We start from the raw sequence: 22,545 nt of genomic DNA, 5'->3' as shown, positions 1-22,545 counted from the left end.
AATATGGTTTGGCCTTTATATACTATTTTAACCAAACTACACTTATATAATTAGGAATGGTGCTATAACACAAAGAAAAGGTTTTATATTACACCAGGAAACTAAAGTTCTATAAAGAAGAGGCTACATTCCAGCAAATGAGCAAATCTTTTTTTAATCCCTGTTCATACACAATTCAGAATGATGTAATGCCAGGTTATATATCAACTAAACTATTCTTTTAATGACTATCTGACCCGTATGTTTGTGGAATCTGTCTTGCAGAAGAAATGAATACGTTCTGTGCTCTATTTATTATAGTTTACTACGGTGTTAACAGAAGAACCAAGTCATTCAACTTAAGATGCTCACATGTGCCCCCACCCTCATTTTAAGATCATATCTGTGCTATGGCTCCTCAGACAGTTCTGATGATATCTTCTCTATTGACCCCTTAAGAGCCAGCAGTGCGTCACAAACTCAAACCAAACATGAAGTGCTCTCAGGTACAGCATGATAAAATTTAAATAGAACTTAGCATGTTCTTAAAATAAGCCTTGAAGTGTTTGAACTACCAAAGCCAAAGGTTATTATGGAATTGAGACAAACCAGCACAAAATCGACTACCACACATGGACTGGGTATAAGAAAATCACAAGAACACAGAGTGGTTGAGCAACTAACTGTACATGTACTTGCCTTTTATCTTTTGGAACGTCAGGGTGCCTTGACATTCTTTTCCCTGTGCATTTGCCACGCTTTTGGCATTTGCCACATTAGTCAGGCAAGGAAAGGTCAACCTGGCCAAAGGTCACAAGCCTTTCTGCCCAGCCCTGGTCATTGTACAAACTTTCACACAGCACCCTATTATGAAATGCTTTACTCTCACCTCCACACTTCTTTACAGCCATCCCCTGTGAACCAAACAATTAACTTCCACATATATCCTGTTCTGAGCTATACAAAGTGGCAGATTAAATCTCAAGAACTGGCGTGGTGCTAAAGGAAGGCCTGATAGTTCATATGAAACAACAGGCAGAAAATGGGACCAGCCTTCCAGAACATTTTAATGAGTCATTGAAAATGAAAATGAATCTTCCAAAAATGCTCTTACCTTCTTTTCTTATCTATTGTAATTTTGAGCTGTATTGTACTTGTTATATGAATTACCACACATCATCAGAAGTAATAATACAAATTTAACTTCTTAAAAATTATGTCCAGGGCCAGGTATAGTAGTGCACACCACTAATCCCATCACTCCACAAGCTGAAACAGGAGAATCACAAGTTCCAGGACAACCTGGGCTACGTAGTGAGTTCCAGGCCAGTCTGAGCTACATAGTAATACCCTGTCTCAAAAAAAGAAAGAAAAAAAAAAAGGACAAGTGGTATAATGCTTTCCTAGACTGGATTTGATCCCTAGACCCTTGCATGAGGCCCTGGATTTGATCACCAAGATGGGAAAACAATGTGCTCACCAGTAGAACTCCTTAATAGTTCCGAGAGACAGCTAATGCCATCTGTAGGTAATGAAAAGAACATGGACTTGAAAGTAAAATAGAATTGGGGACAAATCCCGTCCTCCTCATTTGATGCCTATGGAATACTGGGTGAATGACTTCTCTAGATTGTTAAAAGGATTAAATGATACAAAATTAGAAGGAGTTTGTCACAAAACAGTGCTCAATTCAAAGCAGTTCCCTTTCTAGCATTTTCCTGGCTTCTCCCACATTACCACATTACCACAATGAGTCGTGCTTCTCTGATTTAAAGTGTTTTCCTACTTCAAAAAAGTTCTTGCTGATTCATCAAATGGATATAATGACCAGTAGCTATCTACGATTATTTTGAGGACATAATTACAGGGCTTATCTTTTATATGAGGTACCTGTACTCAATATATCTCATCATAGTCACAAAAGTATTCTCAGTAAATCACACCTACTTTTTGAAAGGAAATCTCTCCTTCTCTCTCTCTTACACACACATACACATATACACACACTGGACACACAACAAAGTTAGTTAATAGCTTAAGAAGGCTAATTTTCAACTGTAGAGTAATGCTCTTAAGTCATAAGACTAGGATCTGCAATTCTAATATGGAGAGTTCTTGAGGTTTAAGTCCCAAATAATGCCAGTTAATTCATATGTGTCTTTATATAGAATCATTGTGTTCATTTGATTCATTTGAAATGGAAAAAAATGCATACAACTTTTATTCCTTATTTTCTTCTTTCCAAGGCTTTTGAAATGTAATTGTACCTTTATTTCTAAAGGATAAAGAGAGGCTAGAAGCCCAAAATATTGGCAGAATTGAGATATTCACAGGATACTCCTAGAAATGGGATTTGATTATGAAGTTAGGACATTTGGGTGGGAATTCTACAGCATGTGCCACATTCACAGGTCAAAACTGTAATAGGTATCATAGTTCTACATAGACTTCTTAAGACACCTCCTCCTGTGAATATTTACCATTGTTTTTTTTTCCTGTCCTAATAAGGTATAATCTAGTTGCTCAGTTTCCATGTTGTATTTTTAAAAAATTAATATTTTAATTAAAGTTGTCAAGAGTATATAGGATGTTCTAAGCTAGTACATAAAATTAGATACTTCTTTTAGACCTAGTCTGTGTATATATATATATATATATATATATATATATATCCATGACTATGTCATGGATTGCAAGATAACAGCTTATCTGTGTTAATTTTAAAGCAGATTTAAAAAAATTTAAAAGCTAACAGTTTCCATAACCTAACTCCTGGTGATTGTAAGCAATGAGGTAAATTAGTCTCTCATTTTAATACATTTTTATGTGATTAGGGAAATAGTTGTTATCTATCCTTCCCCATGGCTTTAAGCTTTCTAGGCTATCTTTATATTTCTATCAAATAAAAAGAAGGTATGAAGAAAAAAGAAGATTCCAGCTTTCCTATATTATCCACAGCCTCATGTGTAAAATATGCCTCCAGGATCCAACACTATGCCACAGTAGAATGGGTTGAATGTGTCCCTCAAAAAGACTTGAAGTTTTAACCCTATGACAACTCAGACTGTGATCTCATTTGAGCATAAGATCATTGTTATCTCATTTGGGAATAAGGTTTTAATTTGCTAACTTAAAATATGATGGAGTAGGGTGGGCCCTTAATCCAATATGATAGCCTTATAACAAAAGACAAATTTGGACATAGACAGAAATGGAAGACAGAGGATGCATATCTTGATAACACCTTGATTTTGGACTTCTGACCCACAGAATTGTAAAACAATAAATTACTGTTATTTTAACCAATTCAGTTTGTGGTACTTTGTTATGGCAACACTAGGAAACACACATAATTTCACAAGTTGCTTAGTCTTCCTGCTTTCCGACCTTTAGACTCATTTCCCCAATTATGACTTTGCCCAACCCCTAAACTGTTCCATGTTTTTTGGCTTTGAGTTTTTCTTTTGATTTTTTTTTTTTTTCGGTGGTGTTTGAACTCAAGGCTTTGCACTTGTTAGATAGGAGCTCTACTGCTTGAACCATGCCTTCAGCCTTTTCTTTCCTCTGGTTATTTTGAATATAGGGTCTCGCATTTTGCCCAGGCCGACCTGATGCATCATCCTCCTATTTTACGTTTTCTGCCAGCTGTGATGACACAAGAATGCCACTATGGCCAGCTTTTATCCGTTTTATGGAATCTCACGAATTTTTTTGCCCATGGTTGGCCTGGAATCTTGATCCTCCTGATCTCAGCCTTATAAGTAGCTAGGATTACAGGAGTGAATCACTGGTGCTCACCTTTATTTCATTTTTTAACCGTAATAGTAATCATCCTCCAATGATGGTATGAAATACAAGTGTGTGAGAGCCAGTCCATTCCAATTTGCAGGAGATAATTGTTAAATATTTGAGATTTTCCTAAGCCCACTGCTAAACACAGCCTTTATAAAAACTACACTACAGAAGCTTTAAATTAGGTACAAGGAAAACAAAGGTAATAAATTATCAAAACTCACAATCAGTTCCTAATTATGTAACTACATTGTACCACTTTATGTATATTTAGTCACATAAATAACTTTATTTACATAACACAGCTACTTACATCTATTTTATTCATATGGCAAAAAATCTTGTGCCATGCTATACTATTGCCCATCTTCAACTCTCATTGGTAGCTTGGTATCAGGCATGGTATGACTATTTATACCATGAAAATTGTTTTTGTGTTTTGAGAGCCACTTGTAAACATTTGCCAACACTACATAGAAATAACTTACAGAGTCCATTCTATAAACCAAGCTGGGATGCTATAGAGGAACAGACTGTACTGAACCTTTCAGTAGGAATTTAGAACTGAGGACAGCAAAGTATAGCAAATAAGGAGCACAATTATAAATACTGAAGGCAGAGAGATTTGACAGGGATTATGAAGCGGGATAAGGGAAACTTAGGTGGTGGTGACCTACTTTTAGTATTGTCTACTAAATCTGTCAGGGAAATGGTTAGCTCTGTCTGATTATAAATACCAATTAGATTTCAATGAGAGTACTATATAAAGGCTTTGTACTCCTTAGGGGACACATTTTTAAACACAACTTGGATGATAGATGAGAGATAGATAGATAGATATAAAAATAAATAATGATAGACAGGTAGATAGCAACACTTATGGTATACACACATACAACGTGTTCAAGTTGGTAATAAACTAGATGATTTCACTACATAAAACAGACCCAAGCCTAGCTACAAAGTTACCGGTGAATTAAATGACTATAAATGGGTCAGATAAAACTTTAATAGCTTTAGCAGATATGTAATTCCACGATGTCTGAGTAAGATTAACATTCTTTAGCATTGCATGACATCTTTCATGTTATACCTATAAACTGAACAAAAATATTTATAGGAACAGCAGTTCTGTGCATTTAAAACAAAGATCCAAAGAACCTGATTCCCATTAAATAGTTACTTCCTAAAACACTTAAGTGTAATTTGAGGTTACTGGCTGCTTGATATTCTTCTGCTTTTTAGGGTGTGGAGTCTCAGGTAAGAGACTGCCCTTATCCTTGAACTCTGTGCCAGCAAGCACTGGGAATGCTCCAGACTTTCAATCAGTGAGGGAGAGAAGGTGGAAGGCTTTTTCTCTTCTGACCACAATGCCGGCAGCAGATTAAGGAGTGGTGTTGCCCACACTGCGCAAGTCTTTCTGAGTCTACTTTTGCTGTAAGTCCCGTGGCTCTTACCGGGTGGAGTTCTAAGCAGAATGTGTGAAGCATGCATCACTCCAGTCTGCTGTGACTGAGGCATTCTTTGAAAACGTGTCATCAGAGTTCAACAATGTTCCTTTTAAATTAACCACTAGGGTTTTCTAACATAAATAAGAGGTTCTCTTTCCTTCCCTGATTACACAATCAGACTGAAAAAGAAACTCAGTCTTTTAAGAAGCACATGATAAGGTATAAAAATTGTATCACAACTACAAACAATAACTATTTCCACAATTTTTCTTTTCAGTGTGTTAGGCCTAGGGAAACACCCTGAGATTTGTGTGTTGCTATGATGGACAAGATACGTAGGAATGGGAAGGTAGGTAGCATGGCTAAGAGTGAGGGCCCAAGAATTTTTCTACCCTCATGTGTTCTCACTATGGTTCCTCTTCTAATTCTTTCTGACTTCACTCCATCCAAAACTTCCATCCTGGACCCATTACTCCAGAGGGTTGCCAACTAAATCATCAAATCATGACAAGTAATTAATTAACATGGCAGGCAAATAGCAATTGGTAAAATCTCTCACACATTTTTCTCACAGATGAATCTTGAAAACAAAAACTATAATCAAGACAAAAAAGTAAAAAAGATTTTTATTTTCAAATATTTGGGGTAAGAAATGTCTTAGTCAAAGAAGTGTCAGATCAGATCTCATAAAGCAGTAGCGGATAGGGTGAGCATAATTTATTGCAGGCCTATAAAGTTTTGTGATTCTAATACGTTCCAAAAGTTAACTAAGATGGCATTGCAAATTTCTCTATTTTAAAGTAAGATGTAAAGCATTATACTGAAAAAAATTTTAAAGGCTTTTAAAAGCTTTTCTTTAAAACTTTACATTTGATCTATATTTCACCAAAACGATGTTACTGTACATAATACGCCACATTTTCAGTATCAGAGATTTTTTTTCTCAGACTTACCTAAAAAGTAAGAACAAACTTTTACTTTTGAATCATCTTTAGCATCAGCTACTAACTTTTTTTGGTGGGGTGTAAAAGGAGTTTATTAAAAGTTAGGGAAGAGAAATACAAAGCGTGGTGAGGCTCAGGTGGAAGCCAGGAAGAATCAACCACTAATTTCACTGTTTAGACTCATACCAAAGGTATTCCATTTTATAGTTACAGTAATGATAATGTAGCAATATACTTTTTTTTTTTTTTTTACTAAGTTCAAGTTAGATACTGTATCTGTAAGCTTTTCTCAGCCAGGTATATGCTGAACTTTGTAAAGGTTTTATAATAAAAAGCTGTTCTTGACTGAAATACAGACCTTCCATAATTACACGTTACAGTGCAATTCTTAGGTAATGAGCTTGTGGCTTTCCAAATTTAGGACAAAGCATGTAGTTTTATCAGTGCATTGAGATTTAATCTTGTTCTCCTTTGATTCCATAAATGTTGGTTGTAGCATTGAAATGGGTCACCTAACTTGTATTTTCTTTATTTCTTTTTAAGAGTGAAAATGCAAATTTCTGGCTCCTTGACAAGAGAATTTCAGCAACTTTCTCCATGACATGAAATATTTTATTTGGAAGGCCAATGTTTCCTCTCCTTAGAAGGCTTTCTAGATAAGAGTATGATGAAAACAAATTCTGGAATACAGGACCTTACCTCTATTCTTTCAAGTGTAAAACATGAGTGATGTTTTTTGGGAATGGAGCCTGGGAGGAACCCAGAAAAAGAGCTGCTGGAAGTTTGAACTACTTCAACCGAAACCAAAAATTATAGTTTACTGGGTTGAAAATAGTATCCCCTACTTAAAGATCGTTGACACAAAGTCAATCAACCCTTTAATCTGTGTAGTTTATAGTAATTTACTTGGCAGAAGTATCTCAGATTAAAAATTTGCACAATAGAGGTTTCTGCTAAATAGCTAAGAAATTATAGATAGTCAAAGAAGACAACTTTTGCACAAGTTGTTCACAATATTTTTTTCATAATTAAAATGAAAGTATGCCAGGAATCACCCCCCTATTAAAATTCTACTGCTATGTCAATGGCTATTTGTAATTTTTCTGGGTAATTTTTTACGTCAGCATCCGGTGACATACTGTAGTTTTGATGACAATTGTGTTTCAGTGTGCATTTTCATTGAACGTTTGGTTAAATCTCTTCTTTTTTTTTTTTTTTGTAAAATTATTAGGAAAGGCTTCTAAAGCTAGGAGTGTTTGCTTTTAGGAAAGCGTGGGGGGGCGACATCAGATTTAGTATTTTGTCATTCTTCTGCCTCAAAATTTTAAAAATTGGTTTAAAAATCGTAACCACCAGATTTCACCGGGAAAACTGAAAACTTAGTACCTTATTAAGGATGCTCAACTGACGCAGGATGTTGAGACTCTGCTCCTGGCTGCAGGAGTTGGAAATTTTCTGTTGCTCTTCTTGTCTGTGACATACGGTACAAGGGTTGGCCCTGGTTTGGTCCACCTGCCAGAGGAGTTTAAAGTTTCCGAGGCTCTGAGGAACACAATGACTTGGATCAAACAGCCTAAATAGGAAGAAAGGCATTTATGCTGCCCCGAGGAAGCCGTTAAACTCCTGCAAAGCTAACTCTTTTTTAATGCGTTCATGCCGCATAAAAACAGAACCGACCGACCGACCTCCTCTTTCCCTGACCAGAGATTATTTCTGACAATCCAGGATATCCCGAAAGCTTGGAGACATATGGCCGGAAAATGAAACGACCCAGGAGTGTGACCACATCATTATTTTGTGTCGCGTAGTACCAGATGGGCACTCCGTGAACGTCGCAGGGATGTGAACGGACAGTTTTAAATATGATTTTTTTCCTTTTAGAAAACTAAAACAGATTTCATTTCCTTCTGTTTTCGTTTGGTATAGACGTAGTTGCTTTTCCCTCCCCTTTTGAAACATCAATGAACTTTACAGCGGAGTGGCCAAAAAGGAAGAGAAAGAAGCGATCTGATTCATTTTTAGGAAGAGTCGGAGGAGCAGCAGAGGCCGGGGCACTGCGGCTGCGACCCTCCGCGTCCGGCGCAGATCTCAGGGCTGGCACTGCGCGGGCGGCTATGGAGCGCACGGCGCACTTGGTCCGCGGAGGATAGGGACCCGGGCGCCCGGGAAGGGGTCTGCCGATCTCGTGGCAGCCTTCGAGGCCTTGACTGCCTCCTCTCTGCTGGGTTTTATTATCGTTGTCCCCGTTCGTGAAAGGTCATGGAAGACGGCCCGCTGCCAGACCTCAGAGACATCGAACTGAAGCTGGGGCGCAAAGTACCCGAGAGCTTAGTGCGCTCTCTCCGTGGGGAGGAGCCGGTTCCTCGGCAAAGGGACAGGGACCCCTGCGGGGGGAGCTGCGGCGGCGGCTGCAGTAGCAGTAGTAGCTGCTGCAGCTTCCCTCCCTCCTTGTCTTCCTCCTCGTCGTCTTCCCCAACCTCAGGCTCCCCACGACGTAGCCACTCCAGCACCCTGGAGAGGCTGGAAACCAAGCTTCACCTCCTCAGGCAAGAGATGGTGAGTGTGATGCTCCAGCCGCAAAGATGGGGGCCGCGCCGGAAGATGGGGCGATCGGAGGAGGTTGGGGCGGGAGTGAGGGCGGCAAGGGGCCGCGGAGCCCAGTGCTGGGTGCGTGGGAAACGCAGGGTCGAGGAGCGCGCAGGGAGCGCGCGTCTGGAGGCAGCTAAGGCAAGGCTTGTTTACCACGGACTTTGCTCAGTCGTGGTTTGCTACGACAGTCCATTAGGCTCTACTCTGGGTACTTTCTGATATCGCGACTCACTGCGCGCAGCTCTGACTGTTTAGCTGCCAGCCGCAGCCTCCACGGGGGCACCAGCTTGTGGAAGACTTGCAGTTATTGCACCGGTCTGGAGCTTCCTTGTGAGCCATTTACACTTTCCTTAGGTTTAAAAGGTGGCTCAACCCAAGGCATTTACTGCAGAAATGCTTCCTGGTTTGCCGGGAGGTGGCGCGGCGGGGTCCTTGCTGCCTTCCTAGCTCACTCACCTCCAGTACCGCCTTCCCCTCCCCCTTGGTGCAGAAACTGCAGCTGTTCCAAGGCCACTGTTAAGCAGATTCTGCACAGCTGGTTCTGCAAACAATGGCCCACTCGTCCTTGATGTGTTTTGAAACGGCTTGTTTCACCGTTTTGATCCTGGAGAGCAGGTGATTGCCGGGTTTAGGAATTTGCTAATGACCACTTCCTGTCCTTTTCCCTCAGTCCTCAATCCGTAATTGTTTTCTCTGCTGTTTGCTAATGTTGACACCAGAAAAGGACAATGGGAGAAGTACAAGATCTAAAAACACTCGTTATTCCGGATGTATTTAGGCTAAGACATTTATTTACTTGCCCTGAGCTCTTGGGCCAGTCATTTCGCTTCTATAGACCTCAGTTTATTTTTTCAGTGATAAACTGATCGGAGGATATTATCTCTTCTTAAATCCTTTGAAGAAAATGACCACCGACCAACAGCATTTTCTACCAGCTTGTAGAGGAGAAAGCTTTCAGTAGTAGGCCTCAGTCACCCAGGAGATGGTGAGAAGGATTTCATACAAAAATGACCCAGTCTCTTGTGGATTTGCATTAAAAAGAAGTTTCCTTCCTCTCTCAAGTTCTGTAGTTGAAGACTCCATTCACGAGAGAATAAATTCCAATCATAAAGTAATCTTGTCAAATACATTTAAGCAAAAAGTCAATCTTCAGAGGTCATGGCCTATGTTAGAACACTAGGATGTACTCTGAAATCCTCTTAAAAGACTCTTAAGATTAGTCTACCTAAGAACTGTAGTTTTTATGTCTTAGATACCCATTTTCTTTTCACTGGGCATGTTGCAAGTTTTGAAAGTAAATATATATATATATATATATATATATATATATATATATATACACATTTATTTCTACATGTATCTATATGTGAATAGGTGTATACATATATTCAATGCACCATTTGTACCGCAGTTTTATTACTATATTTATGTTTTATTGTCTTAAGTACACACACATAAGTTATACATGTGAATCATTCCATAAGTATTTATTCCATCCTGGTAATTAACTGGGTACTGGAAATACAAAATGAAACAGTCAAGGAGCTTTTCTATTAGGGAGTTCTTGGGTCTCTTTCCTTAATTTGTTATTTTGTATCTGTAGCATATTAAGTGTGCTGAAGAATTCTATAAGGTGAAGAAACAAATCTGGTTCTTTTTGACCAAGAATATTTTCTAGAAATCTGTTTTTCTTAATGACAATTTTAAAGTTATTTTTTTTTCTTCAATAGGTATCTTGCCATGTCCAATGACCATGGGCTATTGATAATTTTTTAAACAGCGGAGACAGCAACTGCAGATTGCTAAAATTGGATATTAGTTATATTTTCTATGTGAAACCTCAATTTCTATAGGCTTAGAAGAGTTTATGTTAGAACAGATGTTTTTGTGATAAACTTTTTCTCTAATAAAGATTTTCATTGAGCAAAATCTCCCAAAGATTGGCTATGGAAATTAAGAAGGAGGCGAATAGAAGCAGGTACATTTCTTTGGCAAGATCATTTTCCCCCATTTTACATAATTTGTGGTGCTCGAAATCCTAGCTTCAGCACAATTGGAAAGCAACAGATTTGTTTTTATGTAGAGTTGGCAGTTTTGTTATAAACACTGAACAGATGCAGTTCAGCAGTTCTTCCTGTCTCCTCCTAGCATCCCAACTGGAGACATTAGGGAACTAGAGCTGGGCTCCCACCGCTCCATCATTTCTGTGTTCTTTGCTGTCCTATTGTATGAGCGCTGTATTCACCACCGTGGTATGCATGAGCCCACATCTCATATTGATTATTTGAGTTGTTTACTGAGTTTTCTTCTGGTTGGTCTGGAATTATCAGGCTTTGGGTAGAACTGCTTCTTCAAAAACACAAGGCTATGCACAGCCTTTCTGAGACCTTCCAGGGTTAGGCCTCCCTTCTTTTACTGTTAGAATGGATATGTAACCCAGTGATACTGTATAGCATGCACTTGGAGGGAGTCATTCTCCACACTATGCACATAAGATTTCCCATTGTCTCTCTCATCTCCTTGCATGCTTTTATAGATAATTTCTTTAATTCTTGTCAGTAAGTGTTATAGTACCTACTCTCACAGATGATGTGTTGTAAAGCAGACAAGTTAAAAAAAAATGAAGATGGATGAAAAACTGTTCTGTTGCCAAACTTTTTAATGCTGTAACCTTCATCAGCAACACAAACAGAAGATACTGGAAAAGAAAATTTGATAAAGTAGGCCAATTCAAGTAACTTTCAGGATGTTTTGGGAAGGAACAAATTTTCCCAATGTGTGATGTTTGTATTTGGAATTTAGAGATAAGGAGATTTGACAATACAATAAAGAAATGCAAAAATACTCAGAGGAAATTCATCATGAAATTGGATATAGGTAGGTTTTTGGGCCTCTCACCCAAAGTCTTCCTAATAGTATTTGCTCACCACTCTTCACAGAATATTTTAATGTCTATCATTATTAACTAGAAAAAGTAAACTAGAAAAAGGATGTATTTTTATTCTGATCTTTTGAATGGGATCATGTGGCTTAGAGATTGGTTGAGAAAAGAGGCCAAGGTCACAGAGTGAACAGATCATCACTTGAACTCTTATCATCTGACCCAGTACACTGTGTTTCTTCCTCATACTGGTCTGTATCCCACCCAGGAATTTTTCTTCAAAATACAGCACAGCTTTTATAACTTTCTGATAGCTCACTACCTAAAAAATGTCTAAGGTACCCACAAAATCAAGCCCTCAGGATGTGTTTAAAATAATGGATTCATTTAATAGTTAACAAACAGTTATGAAGTTCCTACTATGTGTCAACTCAGCCTTTAACCTTGAGAATATAGAACAAAATGGCCTCTGTAAAAATTCAGTATGGAGAGGGCTTATATTTGGATGTCTTATTTCACTATATGTGTAAAACTTGTTTTGAAGAATTTTCTGAAGAATGGGACTTTGTTGATTATTAAATATAACTCTACATTTAAAAATATCTCATTATGTCCAAAATCTTTTTCCAATAAATGTAAGTAACCTCTACTGAATCCTGTTTCAGTATTTAGTAATACGTTTTTTATGTTCTCCTTTTGCAGGATATTTGAAAGGTTTTGGTGGTATTTCAATATATCTATATTATACTTCTAGTTTAAAGGTGAAAAGTATTTTCACCAATTTAGTATGGAAGAAGTTCGAAGTGCATGATTATAAAGGCAATCACTAAAGAGTAGATACTAAACTTTCCCAAGTTTGCCTACCTAGACATTGACTACTCAGAAAGTCACATTGACATCACATTCTGGAGTCTACTCAGTTCTGTATTATGGAGAGATGGTGAAAATTGATTTGGAAATACTGGATTCTGATTTCTATAATTTTAGAAATAGTTTGTATAGTAGCCAGTAATAATGAAGCATAAAAAAAAATCTCAGTTACTTATCCTTTCTTATTATCAGAGTAGTCAAATACCTCACGAGTGCTTACTTCCTTCTTTAACAAAGTTTTCTAAGCAACTCTTAAAACTAGACACAAACACTCACATATGCAGGAAAACCCATAAATAATAATGAAAGGACACAAATCAAACTAAAAATTCTTGTGGCTGGAGGTGTGGCTCAAGCAGTAGAGCTGGCTTTGCAAGCAGGAAGCCCTGAGTTCAAACCCTAGTCCAATCAAAAAAAATTCTTAAAGTGGTAACATGATACTTGATTTTTATTGGCACTTTCATTTATTCATCTTTTCCACATTTTCCCCCTATTTTAAATGGTTTGCTTATTCTTAGAATAAAAAGAAAAATAAAAGTCGTTTTAAATTCCCTAAGAAGAGATAATAAGTTCATTAAATTAACTTCACACTTGCTTTGGGCATGGTTCAAAATAAGTAAGGAGATTTTTATCACTTAAATACCCTTAGGTAGACACTGGAAAGTGGAAGGCATTTTCCTTGAGGAGTTCCCAAGATTGCTGAAAAGATAAAATGGGAATATAATTTGGCCAGAGAAAGATTACAAACCAACATGTCAGCAGGTGCTTAATGTCAGTGCACAGATCAGATAGAAGCATTGAGACAAAGAGCTGTGGAGCTAACTCACAGGAAATGTGCCTTGTAGGGGGAATTAAAAATGCTGAGAACTTACAAATTAAGGGCTTAATGCTAGGGATGTAGATATGAAGGAAATGAGGAAATCCAATTCCTAACAGTGGCTTCTTCTGTCATTTTGCCCATGGATTGTTAATACACTTACTTAATGGAATAAATAAATCTTGTTGAAACATATTTCCTTAATCAGTGGCTCACAGATTGACAGCAGAGCAGAAAGTAATATCACTTTGCTAGAAATTCAGAGGCTAAATATATAACTTGAAAACAGTAACACTTCCAAAACTGATGCCCCACCCCACCAAGGAATGAATGCTGGAGTGATGGGTACAAGTGTGAAGAACATTTCTGGAAGAAAAGAATTCCCTGTCATTCAGGTTACACAACCAAACCCATAATGCCCTGAGCAGAAAACACTACAAATTGTATGAGGATTTTTAAACCCATGATGTTCTTTCTGTGATAACAAAAAAATATACATTTTTACCTTCCATTGCCATAATGAATCATACTGTAGTAATGAATCACAATTAAAAGACTTTTTTCATGTGTTAAGACTTTAGTTTTTTAAGACACTATTCTAAAACTGGGATTCATGGCAGAAATTTGTCGAGTCCCTGAGAATTTTTTTTTCATTTTTCAAGTCTGTCCCTTCACTACTCTGGCTTCATAGAATCTTTACATATTTTAAAGTCAGACAAGTTGAGGCTTCAGGCAAATTTAGGCAAACAGAGCTCCACTGCCTGCCAGGGCTACCAGTCTGTGGAGATGGTTCCCAAGCATAAGAGCCTGTCTAGCTCTCAGAAGATCACATCCTGGTCTTTATTGACTAGTGTGTGGCATTGAGCAAGTTATATAACCACTGTGTGACTCTGCTTCCTTGTTACAGTAGGGATGAAAGCATCTCTAATAAAGTACTATAATATTTCAGTAAAATTAGAAAACCAGCTTTGACATTGGCTTTGAAAAGCTGTAAGGATGTTGGCAGTAATGGGAATCATGTTAATGACATGGCTTTTCTGTTCATCCTGCACAAGTGGCCTTAGATGGTTACTGTGGCTTTAGGACTGATGAAAGTCTGGCACCTTCTCTATCAGGTTGATTATCATAGGATCCAGTGTGTCCTCAGATCTTTTGAGACTATATTTCTAGGCAAAAACAAAAATGAAACGTGCATAGCCTTTCGCACTATCAGTGCAGCCTCAAGTTTTATTTTGTGTTTTGTTAGAGTTTATTAAAAACATACTGTGCGCTATGGATGCTGCTGATTATAGTAGCATATATTCAATTGTAGAATTTAGTGTCAGGTAGCCCAGGAAGTCCAAGGAATCAAGACTAGTATTTGGTTACTTTTAGTAAGTATTTTTTTCTATATAAGTCACTCTGTTACACATTTTAGATGCATTATGCTATAATAATCTTTTATTTGTTTGTTTTTGGTGGTACTGAGGTTTGGATTCTGGGCCTCATGCTTGCTAGGCAGGTGCTCTATGGCTTGAGCCATGTCCCCAGCCCAACAATCTTTTAACTAAGTATAATTTAGTTATTGAGTAATTTAGTTATGGTTTACAGAGATTAAGTTGACAAAGTCACTGTAATTAGAGGACCTCTAATTCCCTATTCATTCAAACAAGATCCTCTGTAAGCCTGACTACATGCTGAATCCAAATTATTCCCAATTGACACTATATCTGTGCACCTTGTTATGTGCTTATAGATTATGCAGGAACAGTTGTTTTCTTTGGGTGTTTTTGGGGAGCACTGAGGTTTGAACTCAGGGCCTAACACTTGCTAGGTGGGCACTCTTACTACTTGTACCACTCCTCCAAACCTTTTTTTTTGTGGTGGGTTTTTTTCAAGATAAGGTTTTGTGAACTGTTTGCACAGAGCTGGCTTCGACCCACCATCCTCCTGATCTCTGCCTCCTGAGTAGCTAGGATTACAGTCGTGAGCCACAGCTCATCAACCTCTACCAATAGATCTTTCAGTAGATCTATTATTTTTAACAATAATATTAAAAATATTGTTTCTTCCTTAAAAATTAAATAAGTCTTTCTCGTTATAAAACTTTAAACAAATACAGATATGTGTGGTAAGGAGGAAAACAAAAGCCTGCTTCATCTGGTTCTGTATTTCCCATTTTACACTGTACCCCAAAGGAATCCACTGCTTACAGTTTGGGGTGAATCCTCTCAGGTGGTTTTCTGTGTCTTTGCCTGCATATATGTGCATATATACATGTACCTAATGGTATGTTTGGACTTCACTTTCCTTATTTTACATAATATTATTTTATTATATTGCCTGTCTTTGGGAGATGATGACAATAAACCAGTTAGTATTCTAGACAGTTTTCATGTATAATGTGTGTCTTTTCATTCTCACTCTTCATCCACTTGTGAGGTAGGCACTGTAGACTAGTATAAAGATTTCTAACAGCACTTAAGAAATTTTTTTCCAGTCAGATTTTATTTTATCTTGTCACTGCTCTATACAAATTCCATCTAGCTACTAACTATAAAAAATAGGTAATTTTTCACTTTTTATAATAAGTGATTATCTAAACACATTTAGTATTTCTTTAGGAAGTGGATTCCTGTTGACAGGACGCTTAAACACTTTATTCTTCAATAAGAAAAATAATTAGAAGTCTTCAAATTACAATGTACTTTTCTTTAATCATATGCAATTTTAGCATAATCTTGCTGAGATTTATTTAAAGGTATTAATGAAATCTCTAAAAGTTGAACCAAAGGCTACTAACATGGTGTAACATGATACTTGTCATATAGAAATGGCAGAATGACTACGAATATGATGTGACTTCAGACTTCATAGCTCAAAAATATCTTTGGGAGTCTCATGATAACAAAGCACATTGTGTTCCTAGAGATCAGACTTCAACAGAACATTCAAGTAGAGAAATAATTAATGCCCTTCAAATTGATTCTTATAGCAAAGTAATGTGTGAAACTAGAACTCTTAACGTAAAACTGGCTAACAAGACCTCTCTTTGAAAGTCCATGTGATAAAAAATAGAAGGTTAGGGAAGTGTGGAATCAGAGTGTAGCTGAAGTGTGGAATCTGGACAATGGCAATATAGGCATTTGACTGTCCCCTGGCATTTGACAGGTTCAGGGAGGTCTTTCTTGCAGCTGTTTTGGTTGAGCCCACCATCATGTCCATTGCATTCTGCCTATATTCTGATACATGTTCTTAACAATATTAATCTCATTAATTAATAGTCATACTGAGCCATTTTTAAGGGGTGAGTTCATTCTTGATCTCTGATTCGCTGTGATTGATTTCATACTTTCAAAGGACAATCATTCCCTTCATTTCTAAGTTCCAGGGGCCATAGCACATTCACTTGCTTGTACCCTCAACTGTCAACTGCATATTGCTTTGTTAGAATAATTTTTAGTTTTTAAGAAACATTTTCTGGATAATATGACTAGTTTTTATATAAACTACAAATTATTAGAATTTTCTCTTTGCAATTAACCTGTGGAATTTTTTTCTGTTTATTCTCAATTATAACACCGTGAAGTGAGCCAGAATTAAATCCTTTGATTTTTCAAATATCTGGTCAGCAGATTAAAATTGTTGCTATGCGTATAGTACCTCAGTAAATTTACGTAGAGTCCCAATCAACAGTGAGATATAGCTGTTACAATTTGGTGACCAACAGTGAAGGCAATTTTTCTAACAGTTTTTGGATTTTGGCAAAAGAAATTTAACTGAACTTCTCTGCCAACTTGTTTTACAGCTAACTAAGCAAATATTGAGAACAAAATGAAGAAAGAGATTATCTACTTGAGGTGATAAAATTCAACTTTCAAGGTTGCTCTATTGAGAGAACCACTTGGAATTCCCTTGCTGATAACTGAACGATAACTAGCTGCTATTGGCTACTGGTATGAAGTTAGCATTGTTTGAACTTTTATCTTATCCATAAGAGTTTTAAATGATTATTAAAAGATACACTGTGTTGCTAATGCATGCAAACATCATAAAAGTACCTAAAGTGGGAGAATTTTCCACATCCCTTTTCCCTATTTCTTTTCACTAGTAATAACTACCACGAATAATATTTTATTTATTCTCCTAGAAATTTTCTGGCCATATGCAAAAATATCTAGTTTTGATTGTACTTTAAGGAATAATTATTGCCATGAAGTGCATTATCTGTGGATTGTAGGTACAGTTTAAAATTGAGACTCTTAGAAGTTCATGATGCAGCTATTTCTCTATGCTCAACAAATATTTATTCTTTTATTATATATATGTTTTGCACATGCACAGACTTTGCTTCACACATAACTTGAGTGTTGTGACATTGGATAGATTATTGACCAAAAAAACCCCACGGCATTCAGAGAGAAACATTCCATTTGTATTAATAACATTGCATTTAATGTTGCAATAAGACAGTCTATAATCTCCAAAAATAGAAAAGAGCACCATGGAACTGTAGGGTGGGAAGAAACTGGAGCTCATTGAGACCAATTCTTCACTGGCATCCTAGCCAATTGATATCATTCTTTGCTTGAATACTTTCTGTGACAGGGACTTCACAGATTTCCATTGCATTTTCAGACTGCTGTATTCATTGTGTTTGTTAGTTGGCAATCCCATTTCATCAAAAGACAAATTCTGTCATCATTTAGCATGGAGCATAACAGTACTTCAGCAAGTGCCCCTTGCAAGCCCTGGATTCCTAACTTAAGATGGGCATTCTATCAGATATAAAGTACAAAGGAAGCTCAGTGTGTTTCTCCTAAGTTGCAAAGTAGATAACTAAAATAAAAGAATTCCATGCTTTTTTTTGCAAAATGAGAAGACAATAACCCTGTACTACATTGGCAAAAATGGAAGAAGTAGGCATTCTTGCTTTGCTGGGGGAAGTGCATGTTGAAAAGCACATTTAGAGGTGAATTTGATGCTACATTTTAAAAAAGAAAAAAAGATATGCACTGACCTACTAAATCTGATACCAGTAATACTATAGAAATTTATCCTAAAGAGATTCTAATGATTTTATGCAAAAATGTAGTTGATATATATATATATGGTATTCTGTATCATTGAAAAAAGTGAAATAATCTAAATGACCAATAATGGTAAGTAGTTATATTTGTGCATATGATAGGAGATATTAGTAGCTATTAATGTTATGTTGTAAAAACTATTGATGTAATAGAGAAACTGGTTATGGATATAGACATATGTAAAAGAAAAGGCTGGAATGAATTACCCTATAATGTTAACAATAGAAATATGAATAAAATTTCTTTTTTCTGATGGGTTTTTCTATTTTTCCAGTTTCTTTGAAGTAAGTATATTTCAATATGAAAGATTATAGATACTTAAATAGAATGTTAAAAAACAAACATTAGATAATAGGACTTTGGAATAAGGCAGAACTGAATCCAAGGAATCAACAGCCCTGCCCTTTACAATCTAGTACCTTTAAGTAAAGAACTTGAAATATAAGATTAATATATGCAGAGTATCTGGGATTCTGCCTATTACATAGTAAAAACTCATTAAGCATCTGTGCTTTTGTTCTTCCCATTTGATTAGTGGTTTAGCCATTCAGCTCTCATTGGAAAATTGAGAATAGAATTTTTCCTACCTTTTATCTTTCAATTTCTTCTTTTTATTTATTTCATAGAAAGAGGCATGGCAATATATAAAGTAACTTAGTTTGCTGCACATACTACACTGAGTCACAAAATGTGATATTAGGCATGCTTGCACAAAAACAGCACAGAAGTGCCTGAACTAAGAATTGCCAGTTCAACCCATGGAAGGTCATCTCTGTAAAAGAAGGTGAATTAATACCCAACTGTCTGAAAAGATTTTAGTCATAGTGGTAAATGCTACTCATGGGTAGGTCCATGAAGGTAATGGAGTTGATGACTACTCTGAAATATTTACAAAGCATTCTACCATCTCTTCATAGGAGTTTAGGGCGGCCTTCAGCCTCATTATCAGAAATAGTTGAATAGAAAATATTACATCTCAGATAAATGTTCACATAGGTTTTAGATACAAAATTAGTACTTGCCAATAGTAGAACTGATTAGAAATAATTAACACTACAGAAAAAGTCTTGTTTTAGTATTATACAGAAATCATGGATAAGAATCTGAAACCATATTTAGTCTTTTATCACTTAAAATGTGATTATAAAATTGGATCGCAAAGAGATAAGGCACAAGGAGCCTCCAAGTATAACTTAATTTTATCACCTAGGTAGCTGACTTTAGTCACACTATAAAACCCAGTGAGTTAATGGCAGACTAAATACTATGTACTGACAAAAATCATTCTGCAGTTAAAGCATGCTGATGTTTAAAAGATACTTATAAGTCTCTGGGGCTAAAGATTTCCACTGAGTGAAAGTCTAATGAAATTTAATGTACATGCCTTCATTTTTCACTTTTCAATTGTGACAAATTTTAGATTCTTCCAGCATGGTCAGTACTATGACTCACTTTCTTCTTCCCCTATAATATAATTACTCTGTGGGCAGAAACTGACCAATGCTTTTACTTTCCTAATGCTAGGCATTTTTTAGAGTCTAAACATTTGCATAATATGTGAATTAAACTACACCTTCATCCTGCTTCCAATTTTTGTGTTTGGAGTGCACTAGCAACATTTCCTTTTTTGGAGTGGAATAAAGAACTCAATGCTTTCTTTGCCTCCCACCAGCCAAGCCAGTCACTTGGAACTTAGGTCCTTGATTAAAGAAACACTCAGACATCTTTCACTCTCTGTTACTCTGACAATTGACTTAAGGAAAATAACTTTTCTGTCTGCTTTGAATCGCGCAGAGGAATTTCTTCTTGGTTTCATGCTCTACTCTGTCTTCAGATATTGCCCATCTCAGGAACTATTGTTTGTTCCTAGGAGTGTTGACAGAGCACAGAAATGAAAAGTAGTTCTTTTGCTTCACTGATGAGTGCTCAAAGAATATGAACATGTTACACTTTGCTATCTTCTTTTCTTACTCTGAAGGGAGATTTGGGGGTTTTAAGGCAAAAAGAATTTAAAAGAAAAAAGAACAGGATTTATAGTACTACATGCCACATGCACCTATTAATAATCCTTTAATTTGACAGCCTTACTTAGTACCTGGGTGGGATTAGAGCATGAATTCTCTATCCTTGGCACAACCTTTGGTAACGAATGTTACTTGGGCATGTTGTATCTGAGATGTTTGAAGCAGTTAGCAAACTCATAGTGAACATCACATAGCAGCATCCAGATAGATAAGCTGAATGGATAGAATTCGAAAGACTAGGTTTCTTGAATGTTAATTATAGTATCCTAATATTGGTAGGTGTTTCAATGAGTCAGTCAGTTTTTGTGTATATTTTAATTTTACACTAGGTTGAAAAATGCAAAATGGCTACCAAATGTTCTAGTGCTGCAGCTAAACCAGCAGCTGTATGTGTTTTCTTCTAGATTTTATTTAAATCTCTAAATGAACTTTTAAAATACTTGTTTGCCACAGATTTTCTGTTCTGTGTACATCATCACACAATAACACAACTAATGCTGTATGTCACTGTTTTATGCTGAGTTCAGACTTCTCCTAAGAATATATTTCAACAGAGCACTGCCCATGTCCACCTAACAGAAACCACGTGAGGCCAGCACTCAAGTGTGTCTACCTAAAGCATCATAAGGACAATTAAAAGAACACACTTTCAACTTCTCACCTTCTTCTTGGCCTAATGTCCAGAAATTCTGTTCTTACAAGCTCATCTCTTCACCAAGAGCTTCTGTTCCATATGATAATATGAAATAACAACTGAAAGATTTTGTTCCATACATGGCATTGAGTACATATAATTTGAATATTGGATGAAGAAACAACACTATTGCCCTGTAATATTTAAGCAGAGCAAATATTCTGAGAGCTGGTTTTGTTAGGTGAAGAAAAAAGAGAAAGAGGACATAGGAAAAAGATATAACTAGTTAATGCTTTTGTCTCAAAACTATTCTGTGAGACATTATTTTGCATTGTACATATTTTGTAGCATTTTCACTTATATTTTCTTTCATCAGTCTTGAAGTTGTAAGATGTGTAGCAATTAGACAATATATATATTCATCATATAGTTCATTTTAGTTTTTCTTTTTTTAAGTATTGTTGTCCTAGGGGTACATCGTGACATTTACAAAAGTTCTTACAATATATCATAGTTGAATTCACCCCCTCTATCATTCTCCTTTATCCCCCTGTCCCCACCTTCCTGAAATACTGTCAGCAGATGTCATTTTGCCATTCACACGCAACATTTGTAGCATATATTTCAATACTATGTTTATAGCATATATTTGCTAGCATATAGTACTTGCTCAATAAATGGCTGGTTCTATAGTTGCTTGGCCAAGAGGATAATCAATAAGCAATACTATCACTATTACTGGCTACACTGAATTTAATTTAAAAAAAATCTTAATTCAAAATTCAATTCAGATGACTTTTGGGTGATTTTATTTAGTTATAAAATCCATATATTTAATCAACTTGAAGGCTATCCACTTATTTTTTCTTAATCTGACTAAATTTAGTAGCCAGGAACTATGGTCCTGATAATTCTGGTTAAAAAATGGAATTTTAATTTTTATATTTCTCCCTCTTAATTTTATTACTTTATTTTTAAAATTTGCTTTTGTGCTTGCTTTGTAATGCAGTACTTGTCACAAAGATTCCTTTTTTAGGAATTTCTAAGAATTCATTTGTGAATGTTAGGATAAATATGTGGAAAAAAAGGTCAGGGTAAATAAGAGATTTATTTATGGTCTTCTCTATATGTGTGGTTTGGCAGTGGGAAAAATGACCTTGAATATGACAAGAACATTTTGGTAGAAATTGGATTTGCGCTCATTAACGCAGATTATATGTTGCCTTAATGGGGATCAAACTTAAAGAAGGATTTAGAAGTGGATGTTGAATTTTCTCCCTCTGTGTCTCATCCCACTCCCTCCAATTATCATCCTTCAAAAGCCTGAGAAATCATAAAATTACTACCATATCTCCCAATTTGCATCCTACTTTCGGGCAATATCATGTCACAGGAAAATAAAATCTATAGTCTCCATTGGTGTGCTTAATACAAAGCAGAACTTTTTTCTTACATGTCAGTATTGATATGATACTGGTTATCACATTATCAGTGT

At 36.4% G+C, this 22,545-nt stretch overlaps 1 protein-coding gene across 1 annotated transcript in view; it reads left to right on the top strand.

Annotated features, from left to right (window-relative positions):
- The first annotated feature begins 7,714 nt into the window (after window positions 1-7,714).
- The window catches only part of Lurap1l (leucine rich adaptor protein 1 like), a 38,637-nt gene continuing 23,806 nt past the window's right edge, over window positions 7,715-22,545 (top strand). Inside the window, exon 1 of the mRNA XM_020186035.2 lies at window positions 7,715-8,722. Coding sequence (XP_020041624.1) covers window positions 8,426-8,722 — 297 coding nt within the window. The 5' untranslated portion in view covers window positions 7,715-8,425. The remainder of the gene's footprint in view (window positions 8,723-22,545) is intronic.

The sequence above is a fragment of the Castor canadensis genome, chromosome 13 (assembly GCF_047511655.1).
Source record: "Castor canadensis chromosome 13, mCasCan1.hap1v2, whole genome shotgun sequence".
Classification (NCBI taxonomy): domain Eukaryota; kingdom Metazoa; phylum Chordata; class Mammalia; order Rodentia; family Castoridae; genus Castor; species Castor canadensis.
The sequence above is the reverse complement of the archived record's forward strand: the minus strand, read 5'-3'. Positions and strand labels throughout refer to the sequence as shown.